This window comes from Rousettus aegyptiacus, unplaced genomic scaffold, assembly GCF_014176215.1.
Source record: "Rousettus aegyptiacus isolate mRouAeg1 unplaced genomic scaffold, mRouAeg1.p scaffold_m13_p_1, whole genome shotgun sequence".
Classification (NCBI taxonomy): domain Eukaryota; kingdom Metazoa; phylum Chordata; class Mammalia; order Chiroptera; family Pteropodidae; genus Rousettus; species Rousettus aegyptiacus.
Window position 1 is genome coordinate 98,774,090 of NW_023416284.1, and position 13,068 is coordinate 98,787,157.

At 45.4% G+C, this 13,068-nt stretch overlaps 2 protein-coding genes across 5 annotated transcripts in view; one reads left to right on the forward strand and one right to left on the reverse strand.

The window, feature by feature from the left end:
• Positions 1-3,532, reverse strand: part of MED20 (mediator complex subunit 20) — a 62,607-nt gene extending 59,075 nt beyond the window's left edge. For all 4 annotated transcript variants that reach the window (XR_001594901.2, XR_004950037.1, XR_001594900.2 and 1 more), the window contains exons 1-2: positions 3,306-3,532; positions 1,879-2,033 (exon numbers count right to left, since the gene is read on the reverse strand). Coding sequence is in view for 1 of the 4 variants with exons in the window: in XM_016128540.2 (XP_015984026.1) it covers positions 1,879-2,033; positions 3,306-3,319 (169 nt within the window). In the remaining 3 variants the exon portion in view is untranslated. The remainder of the gene's footprint in view (positions 1-1,878; positions 2,034-3,305) is intronic.
• A 53-nt stretch (positions 3,533-3,585) lies between these two features.
• Positions 3,586-12,886, forward strand: BYSL (bystin like). Its single transcript, XM_016128535.2, has 7 exons — positions 3,586-4,072; positions 7,093-7,255; positions 9,423-9,561; positions 9,911-10,044; positions 10,625-10,785; positions 10,961-11,063; positions 11,582-12,886. The coding sequence occupies exons 1-7, from the start codon at positions 3,805-3,807 to the stop codon at positions 11,925-11,927; spliced, it is 1,314 nt and encodes a 437-aa protein (XP_015984021.2). The 5' UTR covers positions 3,586-3,804; the 3' UTR covers positions 11,928-12,886.
• The last annotated feature ends 182 nt before the right edge of the window (positions 12,887-13,068 follow it).

Here is a 13,068-nt window from a genome sequence, read left to right on the forward strand (position 1 = left end):
AAGTACTTTCTTATCTGCACAAATGCGTGAAGCAAGCAGAACCAAATGGCCTCCTTTCAGAGGTGAGGAAAATGAAGCTAAGGGGTGCCAGACCACCATCACCTGAGAACATGTTAGAAATGCAAATTATCTGCCCCACCCCAGACCTACTGAGTCAAAAAGTCAGAGAGTAGGGACACGTGATCTGTATTAACAAACCCTCCAGGTGATGCTAATGCTGGTCAGCATTGAGAACTGCTGATCTAAAGGCACAGAGCCAAGAAGCATCAAAGCTAGAACTCTAAATCCAACCCTTCTGACCTCAAGTTCATTGCTCTTTCCATTCTACCCCATTGCCTACCACGAACGTGTTGTCTCAACCAGACTGTAGCTCCTTGAAAATAAAGGATCGGAAAAACAGAGCCCACACTAGGTAGTTTCATAAAAGTAGTATATATCTATAAACAAACGTTTTGTTTTCCAAATGCTTTCTTTCATAACTTACCACTTTTGATTCTTATATTCTTCCTACTGAAAGCAAAACAAATAGTAACAATAAAATTTTACAGATGATAAACTCAGTAGAGCTCTTAGCTACCATTTCTTAGAGGTTTATTATATGATGATCTTAGTTCTAAGTACTCTGAGTGTATTGACTTATTTAATTGGTGGAACACTAGAAGGTTAAGCACTACAATTATCTTCATTTTATAGACGAGAGAACTATATTGGGAAAAGTACAAAACAGAGCCCTTACCAGATAGTTTCATTAGAGGAGATTTAATACAGGGAACAAAATATGGGGGTGGAAAAACTAAAAAATGAAACGGAATGATAAGGCCATCCGAAGACTGGCAACACAGGGAGACACTATCATCCCTAAGGCTGGAAGGAAAAAGAGAAAAAATGCTATTATTAGAACCAGGAATGAAGGCTGTCGAGGTGGAGCGAGAACCAAGGAGGAGACACAGACAGAGAGACACTGTCCAACGCTGTAGTCTCCCTTTCTCCTGTCCTCTTCTCCAATGCCTCTCACTGGCCAAAAGGTAACTAAAAAGGGGCCTGGCAAATGCAGTCTACAGGGGAGGTTCAAGGAATGGATCTATGCGAAATAAGCAAATGACAGGCCTAGAAACAGTCACAGGTTGTAAAACTTATCTAAAGTTGCAGTTAGTATGTGGCAGAGCCAGGACTCAGTAATCAGGTTCCATATCCAGATTCACAATCACTGTGCTATGAAACTGTCCAAGGTCAAGTTACTGCAGAGCCAAGACTAAGAGAATCCAGGTTCCTAACTCCTATTCAAAGAGCTTCTTTGCCTCCTTACCACTACCACCACTATCCACAACTTATCTCACCTCTTAAAATATTTAAAACAAAAGTTGATTCATTGGTCGAAGTTATGCTAAAGAGGTAGCTAAGGCCACTGTCTAGGTGTGCGAAACACGAAGCCTTTCTGCAGAAAGCTCTAAAAACTCTAAAACTCTATTAGAATCCTATACAAAGACTGCTGAGCCTAAAAGGAATCTTTCTCAAACTTTAGAGTGTATAAAGAGCATTTGGAAAGCTTGTTAAAATGTAGGTTATGAGATCCGCAGCACTAGTCAGTTGGTAAAGAGGGCCAGGAAACTGCACCTTTAACAGGTAAACATGATTTTGATGCAGTTAGTCAGTGACCAACCCTCTGAGAAACACTGCTTTAAAAATGCAAAGTGCAAAAAGATCAAAACACAGGCCCAGTCTAAGAGATAAAAGACCAAGAATTAATAAATTCAGAAACACATCTGCCACATGTTCAAGAATACCACCCTTAGCAGAAGAGCAGAAAGATTTCAATGAACATAAATGTCTGTAACTCCAAGCCAGGTTCCAGCCATCTTGCAGACCCATGTCACTGACCTTGGCTGCCAAGGGTAGAGGCAGCTGTGTGGTAGGTCTCACAGTCCACGCAAAATGTTCCTTGCTTCTCTGCCCCAAGCATCTCCAATTTCCGGGTGAGGAGCTCCACGGTCTGCTGGACACTCTTTCCCTCAGCCACAGGCATCTGGGACACACTGGAAGGGAGATGACCAAATCATTAGTATCCAGAGACACACATGGACTCGCTGGGCCAGAGTCCTAGTATTACTAAAAATTGTCACTACTCTCGATCAGAAAAAAACACCGATAAAGAACGATGATGTGCCTCATTTTGAAATATAAGAGAATCCCTAAATTAACGTTACTGGAATGAGAAGTCCTAGGAGTCTGAAAAAGTCGACAGAGGTCCCCAACAGAAAGCCCTTTCCTTCTGTCTTTCTCTACTGAACAAACGGGGCTTCCAAGGTTCCAAGCCTGAGCTGCAAACTTCTCATTCCCATCCCTCACTCATCTCCCTTATACTAGATGACTCAGAGGAGGCTCATGATGTCAACTGCAGGAAACAAAGGTGTAATCACTGACAAACGTGCAAGAACCTGGGCTGCCAGGAGTTCCTACTGGCTCTTATATGAGAAGTTTACAGCCACTGACTTCAGATATCCTGTCCTCCAGCCCTCTCTGATTGGAAATGCTCACACTTACCAACATATATAAAAGGCCCTGAAATTTAGCATTTTGGAACTAATACCTCCAAGAGCATTAGGCCCATACCTTTCCCTGCAACCCTGACTTATAAGAGATAAAAAGTCCATGGAAACTAAACCAACCATGTAATCACACATAGTAGGAACAGGTCCTGAAGAGGTGATGTGCCGGGAACCCAGTCTCCTAATTCCCAAAAGCTTCCTTCCTCCCCTCCCCTCTAGACTCAAGCTCTTAAAATGGCCAAACTAGAACCAGACACACGCTGGTCTAACTGCACTTAATGGCTGTAGAAAGGAGCAGGTAAAAAAACAAAACAAACAAACAAACAAACAAAACACCTAAAAAAAAGATACTATCTTTTGGTTGCCTAAACCCTCTCAACCCCCGCTCCTGCCCCCCCATCCCTGCCTGAATATGAGTCCTAGTCTGTACATCTTATTTCCGGCCCTAAAGTTCTACACTGGACAGTACTATAGTCTCGCAGGTAGGAAGCTGTACCAAACAAATGGAAAGGAGGTACCCAAAACTTGCTGGGTTCCTGGGGAAAAAAACCAAGAGAGCCACCATCTCCGAGGAACGAGCCTCGAAGATCAGCAGCCCTCACGGTGTCTCCGTCACCCACTCAGTACCAGGACATCTTGCTCAGGCTCCTGGGGTATGGCTGACCCTGGTCCCGATCCTCCTCCCAGGTACCACACTCCAAGCTCAGAGGGCCCTTTGCGACCCCGAATCCCGTCCCATAGAATCCCTTGCATTCCTACCAAGTCACTCCCATGGTGTAGAGCCAGGCGGGCGGCAGGACCAAACAGTTAAAGAGCAGAGGTCTTCGGCCGCCCACACTAAGTGAAGCCCCCTAATGTAAACGTTGGTGGAGGGAGGCACGCCGGAAATTACGTCGAAACAGAGCGCCGAGTCGACGCTCCACGAGAACAGGAGTGTATTTCGAGGCCTCGGTGACGTCACCAGTGGCATCACTGCCCGACTGCGCCCCTCCTCCTCCGCCGGGCTTGCAGCACCTGGGTCTAGATCCGCAAAGTTTACAGAAGCCAAAGTTAAATGCAATAATTATTTGGGAGTCTAGCTCCAGGCCCCGTAAATTGTTAGCGGATGGGTGGTGCTGATGGCACTCTTGGCCTCCGAACGCTAGGGGCGCTCTGATCTCCGCGTGGCCTCAGGAGCTAGGCGTTCACTGCGCAAGCGCACTCGAGACTTTCCGTCCGTCTTCACGTGTGAACCTTCTCAGCAACTTTTTCGAGAAAAATGCCCAAAATCAAGGCGGCCCGTGGGGCCGGGGGTCAGGAAAAACACGCGCCCCTGGCCGAGCAGATTCTGGCTGGGGACGCGGTGCGGGCAGGAGCCCGGGAAAAGCGGCGGGGTCGCGGAACCGGAGAAGAGGAAGAAGAGTATGTGGGGCCCCGGCTGACCCGACGAATCTTGCAGCAAGCGCGGCAGCAGCAGGAGGAGCTCGAGGGCGAGCATGGGACTGGGGGCAGGTCCGCGGCGCAGCGGGAGCGCATCACACGGCTGGGTGAGTGACGAGGGGTAGGTGCGAGGAAGAGGGGTTAGGTGGGGGCGGGCGGATGTCAGCAGGGGTATAGCTTAGAATAAAACAAGGGGGAGGTCCATAGTACATCCTTGCAAAAAATAATGGAATGGGAGACCCAGCCCTGGAGCGGATTTAGGGTGATCAGCGCCCTCCATGCCCACTCCTAGTTTTAGACCCTCTTTTCTAGATATCCACGAAATTAATCCAACAGAAGTGATTGTTCGCACCAAGTTCTAGTATTTATCCATTTGTTCTGTAAATACTTAGGGAATATCTACTGCGTGCTTCACACTATGCTAGGAGTTTAGATAGTTTGGGTAAAGAATTAGGAAGATAGCCGTGTGCCCCTCTTCAAGATCTTACAGTCTAGCCCAGGAGAGAGACAATTAAATAGACAATTAGAGTAATACATTCCATGATAACAGCATTGGTCTTGGGGGTCAGGCTGCCCAGATTGCATGACCTTTGTGCTGAGACCTTAAAAAGGAGTGGAGAGTGCTGTGAGCATAAAGAACAATATTGTTTAGGGGCTAAAGAGGGAGAATAAGTAAAAGATGATTAACATTTTTTATCAAGGAGGGAGTGTTGATCTCTGAGTTGCTTAATCCATTTTTCAGGTCTTGTCTTTAGTTTGTCCTGACACAATTAATACATGGGCCTCCTAGCTCCACTATCTTCACTTGGGTTCTAATACCTCACATTCTTGTGTTACTATTATCTTACCTCTTAGCATCCTTTGCTGGTTCATCTTGTCCCCATCCTCTTACTGAAGTGCCACAAGCCTTTGGACCTCTACTCTTCACTCACTTCTCTGGTGCTGTCATCAGTTTCATAGTTTAAATACCATCTATTTGGTGATGGCTCCCAACTTTATATGCTAGCTGTGATTTGTTCCATGAAACACAGAATCTTATATTTCAGCTGCCTATTTGGAATCTCCAGTTTGACGTCTAATAGAAATCTCAAATTTAACATTCCAAAGTAGACCTTCTTACCAAACCTGCACCTCCCACATCTTCTCATTTCAGTTAATAGTATGATAACCTTCCATTTGCTTAAGAATGAAACCTTAGACTCCTCTCTTTTTCACTCCACATCTGACCTGTTAGGAAATCCTATTGACATTACCTACAAAATATATCCAGAAACAGACCACTTCTCACCACCTTGGAATACCATCCTGTTACAGTAGGCTGCCCAGATTGTATGACCTTTGTGCTGAGACCTTAAAAAGGAGTGGAGAGTGCTCTAAGCTAGATAATTACCGTGGTCTGCAAAGCCATGTATGATTTGCTCCCATGGTCATTCTGACCTCTTCTACTTTCCCTCTTTGCCCTCTTCACTCCGGCCATATTGGCTTCATTGTTCTTCAACATGGCAAGTTAAGGCCTTTACCCTGTTGCTTCTTCTGTCCTCATACACCTGTAGGCTTACTCCCTCAGTTTGTCACCTTCTCAGGCCTGCCTTGACCACTCCATTAAAAATTGCAATATCTCCACCCATCTCCACACACCCAACTTCTCTGCTCTATTTTTTTCATACATTTGTATTTTAACCAAATGTATATTTATTGTCTGTCTTCCCCACTAATATGTAAGTTCTATAAGGGCAAAGATTTGTTTTTTCTGTTCCAGAACCCAGGACAATATCTCACATACAGTAGGCACTCAATGTTTGCTGAATGAATGGATTAATGAATGATACTGAGGTGGATAGGAGCCAAATCTGCGAAAGATTTGTAGGCTGTGTCTGGGATTTAAAGCTATCATAAAGACAGTGGAAAACTGTTGGAGACTATGGAGACCAATTAGGGAGGGGATTGTTGAATTAATCCAGGCAAGAGGTGATGCCGATCACATCCTTCAGGGCCGTGAAGGATTTGAGAGAGATTCTATGGGGTAGAACTGAATAGAACTTGGTAATTGATTGGATGTTTTGGATGAGGGTAAGGGATGAAGCAGGCCTGCCTCCCAGGTTCTGGCTTGGCACTGGGTGGATGGTGGTGCCATATACTCAGATGTGGAACACAGTGAGAAGTATAGACCTAGGAGGAAAAGAAAAGTGAGGTTTGTTGGTTATTGGTGAAGTTCAAAGGGCATGTAGTTCATCCAAGAATGGCTATATGGGCGGCAGCTAGAGTTAGGATCTGGAGCAAGGGAGCGCTACCTGTAAGTACAGATATTTGGGAATTGTTTGCATGTGGAGACAAACCTTCTCCCCCAATTTAACTTTTACCACACACTCCTTCTTTTCTTTATGACTTATTCATATGCAGCATTTTATCTCCCTGATTGGAGTATTACATCCCTTACCAGATGCCCAGTCAGTTGTTGCCTCCCAATAATCAGTTATTCAAATGAGTTGGTTCATTGAAAGCTGAATTCTACATCTTGGCCCCAAGGTTCTCCACAGTCTGGCTTCATTTTACTTTGTTTCTTGCTACTGCCTAGCACTGGCAAGCCCTCTTGCCAATGTTATCACCCAGATTTAAAATATGCTCCGCTTGCTCCCATGCTCCCTATCCAGAGCCTAACTGTCCTCTATTATTCATATGACATATAATCAAGCCCTATCATATATGTAGAGTAGAGGTGAAAAATGCACAGTCTAGACCCAGACTACCTGCCTTAGGCAAATTACTTAACTTTTCTGTGCTTCAATGTCCCTATCTGAAACTGGGTTTAATACTTCTTGGGGTTGTGAGAGTTATATACAGTGTCTAGAACAGTTCCAACTACATGACTGAGTATAGTGTGTTATCTGTTATTTATTGGCTTGACTATCTCATTGGTTCATATGTGTACATTTTGTTTCTCAAGCAAGATTGTAAGCCCCTGGGGATAGGAAGATAGTGCGTGCATCATCTGTTCTGCTGTACATATCTGTATCTATTACAAGCGCACATGAGGCCTATATTCTACATGATGATTAAAGTAAAATTGATGTCTAAATCCCTCACCCACTGCTTACCTTGTTCATCTACATCATCTCCCCTCTTCCAGGTCCAGGAGTGCCACAGGATGGATCAGATGATGAGGATGAGGAGTGGCCCACCCTGGAGAAGGCTGCCACAATGACAGGGGCAGGCCACCATGCAGAGGTAGTTGTGGACCCTGAGGATGAGCGTGCCATTGAGCTGTTTATGAATAAGAACGCTCCTGCCAGGTAGGACTGACACGGTCTGGGATTTGGAATAGCAAGTCCTGGTAGCAACTTCCTGCAGGGAAACACATGCCCTGGCAGAGTTTTGATTCCTCACCTTTGGGAAGGGCCTGAGCATTGCTAGTTGTAGGGAACCTCCTTAACAAAATTAGCCCATCCTCAAAGGACCATTCTGAGTGAGAATGACCCAGACTCAAAGTATCTCCTCTCCCTCTGTCCTCCTATTCTAGAACTGTCCAGATTACCGGGGGAAACAACTATCAGGCCTTTTCTTGTCTCTGGGAAGATCCATCCCATTGCATTTGGTCTCAGCATGCTCAGTTTTCTTAGTGGTAAGCTCAGTTTCCTTGGCCAAATCCTTTTCATAGCCTAAGCTCCATTTTATCCTCTCAGCACTATTGGCATTTGAGCTGTGTAAGTTTTTTTGTGGAGGCTGTCCTGTGCAATGTAGGATGTTTAGCCACATCTCTGACATCTACCCACCAAATAACAATGGTGACGTCCCCCACTCCCAAGTGTGATAACCAAAAATGTCTTCGGGCATTGCCAAATGTTCCCGAGGGGAAAAATTCACCCCTAGTTAGAACCACTAATTTATTTCCATCTATAATAAACGCTACCTCCAAAACATGTAGGTATTTCAGCCCCTGTGGTCAAACTCCTAAGCATGCAAATTTTGGCCCAGGGGAGGAGAGTCTAGAATAAGAGCCCTCAACCAGTTCCTTCTGACCCTGTGATATTAACAGGCTATTTTGAGTTATGCACCTCTCATTGCTAATAATGCTGTGAAAAGATAAGGAGGCTCAATGGTAAAGTTTAAGGTAGTTTATTTGCGAGAGCAGGATGAAGAAATGAACCCCTTTCCCAAACTGATGCTCTGCAACTGAAATAGATGTCACAAAATTTGTACTTGGACATGTGAGCTTGTCTCACCCGAGAGTCTCTTAGTGCCCTACAACTCTTCTTTAACAGATCATTCTGATTAACTTAGCAGAATGGTTTTCCAGCTTGTGGTAAATAGAATAGTAAAGCTACTAGAAACAGGGACTCCTGACAGTCTTGAGAAAGGACATCTGGCATCTTCAGAAAGTAGGGCTAGACCTGCATGAACTCAGCAATCAGAGGCTATTTAGTTTAGGAGCACATTATAGTGTACTCTAAAGTATCTGAACTTTAGAACCTGAAAAACTAGAGTTTGACTCTTTCCCCTGACTTAAGGGCTATAAGACTTCGAGTGAGTTTTTAACCTGAGTACCAGCTCCCATGTTGAATAAGGGGAATAACACCTCGCATTGGTGTTGCATGGACTATACGAGATAACATCTTGTTAAGTCCCACACTCAGGCCTGGCATTGAGAAGGTCCTCAGAAAACAGAAGCTGTTTTAAATATACTTAAGCGACCTTTGAAGATAACATTATTATACTAAAGCCCAATGTAATGAGAATTCTGAATCATGATAAAATTGTTTGGTATACTGTTTAACAAGGCCAAGAACAATATCATTAATCTTAGAAATACTTCCATAAACTTTAATAAATTAAAATGGAAAATCTGTGCCATGGTCTTTCCCTAATGATCCTAGCTACTTGAAATCTTGGTGCGTAACCGAGATGTGTCTGGCACTCTAGAAAGATCAAACCAGGATTTTATAATTGGAGAGTCCTCAGCATATTGCCAGCATATGAGGAATGTGTCTGAAATGGGCAACACTTATCACATATTTGCTATGTACTAATAGTTCCAAGTAACATACATGCTTAATTTACTTAATCCTCACATTAACTTTGTGAGGTAGGTAGTTATTACCCATTTTATAAATGAGAAAACTGAGGCATAGAAGGACAAACTGGCGTGCCTGGAGTCATATGGGATATGGAGGACCCAGGATTTAAACCCAGGCAGACTGACCGCAGAGTCCAGGTTCTTAACCTCCACATGACTGTCCACTTTGTCTTAAGTTGAGTGACTCTCAGGTTCTTTGTGCTCTGCAGCAATTTGTGGTGGGTAGTCAGGCCAAGAGGGGGACTGAGGTTGCACTTCCCAGCAAGACGACAGGTTTATTGGAACTCACAAGAGACTGTGTGGGAAATCTAGAGCTTCCTGGACTGTAACCACAACATTTCCATCCTCTTCTCTCCCCTTCCCTCTGCACCTCCCCCTACTCTTAGGCGCACCCTAGCTGACATCATCATGGAGAAGTTAACTGAGAAGCAGACAGAAGTTGAGACGGTCATGTCCGAGGTGTCAGGCATCCCTATGCCCCAGCTGGACCCCCGGGTCCTGGAGGTCTACAGAGGGGTCCGGGAGGTAAGAGTTGGAATATTCTCACGTGGGCTGTGAGTTCCCACCTAAGGTTTTTTGTGCCTACATTCCTCATACACATAAGGCCTGGTGGCCAAGAACAGACTTAAGTCAGTGTATGGGTTCAGAGTCCTGCTGTGCCACTTAGTAACTTGGTGGCCATGGGTAAATTTCTTAACTCTTTGGTCTTGGTTTCCCTATCTGAAAAATGAAGATAATAGCACCTACTTATACGGTTGTTGTGAAGATTCAATGAGTGAATATATGCAAAGCTCCAGGACCAGGACCTGGCACCTGGCACCGGCAAGTAGTATATATATTAACAGCGATGATGATTTTACTCCTGCATCTACAGGTGTTATCGAAGTACCGCAGTGGGAAGCTGCCCAAGGCATTTAAGATCATCCCTGCACTCTCCAACTGGGAGCAGATCCTCTATGTCACAGAGCCTGAGGCTTGGACTGCTGCTGCCATGTACCAAGCCACAAGGTAGAGTAGATGCGGGTTAGGGTCGCCTTGAGTCTGTAGTAAGAGCTGGGAGTGGAGAGTACAAGTTTTCCCAGCCTTTGCCGTTATACTTGAACTCTGTCCCAGGGTTTCTGTTGTGCTTCTTTGTATCATCACTTCTCCAGCTTTTCTTGCTTCATATTTTGGGGCCAAGACCCTATTGAGAGTCTCCTGTGATGAGTTTCTAGGGGAGAGGCATATAACTATTGGGCTACAAGCCTGGTCTGTCAAGAGTGGCTCAGAACTCTGTGGCTCCCCAGGCATGCTCAGGTCCCTCAAAGAGCAGGAAAGAGGATCCATAATGGAGAGTGGAAGGTGAATACTGAGGAGCCATCAGTTTGGGAGTGCTCTGGCTCTCCCAAAGACAGTGTCCACCTGTTTGGATATATCTTGCAGCACCTCCTGTTCCCTCTGATCTGACTCAGCTGTTGCATGCGCATAGCTCACACTCTCCCACATACACCTCCAATCTTTTGCATGCACCATCCACAGTGACATTTAAAGGGCCAACTCCAGACTATCAAGTGACCTGGGACCTCCCCTCTACTCCCCTCAAAACTAGGATTTTCGCCTCTAACCTGAAGGAACGCATGGCCCAGCGCTTCTATAACCTTGTCCTGCTCCCCCGTGTACGAGATGACATCGCTGAATACAAACGACTCAACTTCCACTTGTACATGGCACTCAAGAAGGCACTGTTCAAGCCAGGAGCCTGGTTTAAAGGTGAGAACCCAGGGAGGTGGTTAAGAAAGGTGGGACCTGGAGTTCCTGCAAGTGAAAGTAGTAAGCCTGACTTGGGAGATGGCTGTCTCTGGGGTAGGTAGGGGTGCTTCCTGCTGGGCCTCCTTTTTCTCACCCTAGGCTCAAAGTAACTAACTGCCCCTCTGATCCTCCCCAGGGATCCTGATCCCACTGTGCGAGTCGGGCACCTGCACCCTCCGGGAAGCCATCATCGTGGGTAGCATCATCACCAAATGCTCCATCCCTGTACTGCACTCCAGGTAATGTTGATGGGAGTAGAGGACAACTAGTCAGTGGATCTCCAGATAATACAATCACCAGAACTTGGGGAGTTGATAGAGGGAGAGTGGAGAAGGAATTAAGAATAGCCCTGGGTTTGTGGCTTGTTTAAGTCAGTAGGTGTAAATCATTACCCGACTAATATAAATTGTAAATTCCACAAGAACAGGGTCCCAGTGCGTGGAACACAGGTGCTCAGAAATAGTCAATGAATGAAGAGGGAACATGGGAAGAAAATAGGTCAGGGGTGGAGATGTTGAGATGTTTGGACACATTCTAGTTGGATACTGAGACAGGCAATCTGACCCAGAGCTAGGGATTTGGAAGGAATCAAGGGAATATGATCAAGACTGTAGCTGAGAAGGCCTGAGGTGGCGCTCTTAGAAATACCACAGTATAAGGGCCAGCAGAGGAGAAGAGGGGAAAAGCAAAGAGGGAGAAGTAGAATCTGTTCCCCAATATTTCCAACACCGCTAACTCCACCCCCCTTTCCCGCTAGCGCGGCCATGCTGAAAATTGCTGAGATGGAATACAGTGGTGCCAACAGCATCTTCCTGCGACTGCTGCTGGATAAGAAGTACGCACTGCCCTACCGGGTGCTGGACGCCCTGGTATTCCACTTCCTGGGGTTCCGGACAGAGAAGCGTAAACTGCCTGTGCTCTGGCACCAGTGCCTCCTGACTTTGGTCCAGCGCTACAAGGCAGACCTGGCCACAGAGCAGAAAGAGGCCCTCCTGGAACTGCTCCGGCTGCAGCCCCATCCACAGCTGTCCATTGAAATCAGGCGTGAGCTTCAGAGCACAGTACCCCGAGATGTGGAAGATGTTCCCATTACCATGGAGTGAGGAAACAGTCACTCATCCTTGTCCGAAGGGTGTGGGAGGACACCAGGTTCCCTCTTGATGACTAAAAATGACTCTGAGTCTTTACAGCTGAAATTCATATCTGAGCAGTAGAGGTCAAGGGCATCTGACTGCTTGGTACCTGACACAGAGGACTGAGGGTCTGGCTGGCTCCTTCCATTCCAGGCCATTGTTTCTGCTCAGTCCTGGAACCTGTTTGACATTCCACACCCTAGCACAAACACTCCCCTGCTGGGGCTTAGAATAAGTACTTTCTCTCAGATGTTGTGTCAAGTCACTGAGATGTGGATAAAAAGGCAGGTATTTATTGAACTGTGTTTTGATGTGATCAATGGAGATCTTTGTTTTCCCTCTCTAGCTGTAGGTAGGGATTATTCTTCCCAGTTCTTGTATAGAGTGGATTCTTACCAGTTTACCTAGGACACCCCTCCACCCCTTATTCTACAAGTTTGTTTCTCTAGGCTATACCCACCCTGATAGCCCCTAGGGGGCACATTCGCTGCCTTCTTCCAGGCCTACTTGTGGCCATAAAGTTTTATTGGGACACAGCCATGTCTCTCTATTTACATTTTCTGTGGCTGCTTTGATGCTGCAACAGCAGAGTATGATTCTGTAACCCTTGTTTGCTTTTGAAAATGTGAATTTGTTCTAACCCAATTAATATTTGGGAACAATTTGATCATAAAGCAAATTTCACATTTATGTGCAATTTTCTCCTGGAGAAACATTAGGTAAAAGCAAAAAACTGCACCCAGCTGAACCGAGCCACATATACAAAATGCACACACTTCTGATATGTACCAGCTACCTCAGTTCACCTTGTGGGTTAGGAGCCACACCCTCATGTGGTGTTATAACCCCTACCTTCCACATCCTTCCGACCTCTGCTTCCACAAGCAATCTTAAGGTCTTTTTCAAGATAAAGGGCTATGTTTATTGTATTTGTGTTTCTTTACCATTTAATGTATGAAAACTATCCCTATTTTTTCTACTGTGTCACTTGTTAAGTTTTTGAGTGTTATGCCTTAAGCCCCATTTTCCCCATAAGTCCTATAGGTTTTATTAAGTAGTTGTACATAGTGCCGTGATTTTTAGGAATGCATGTTCCATTATAAAGCTGACT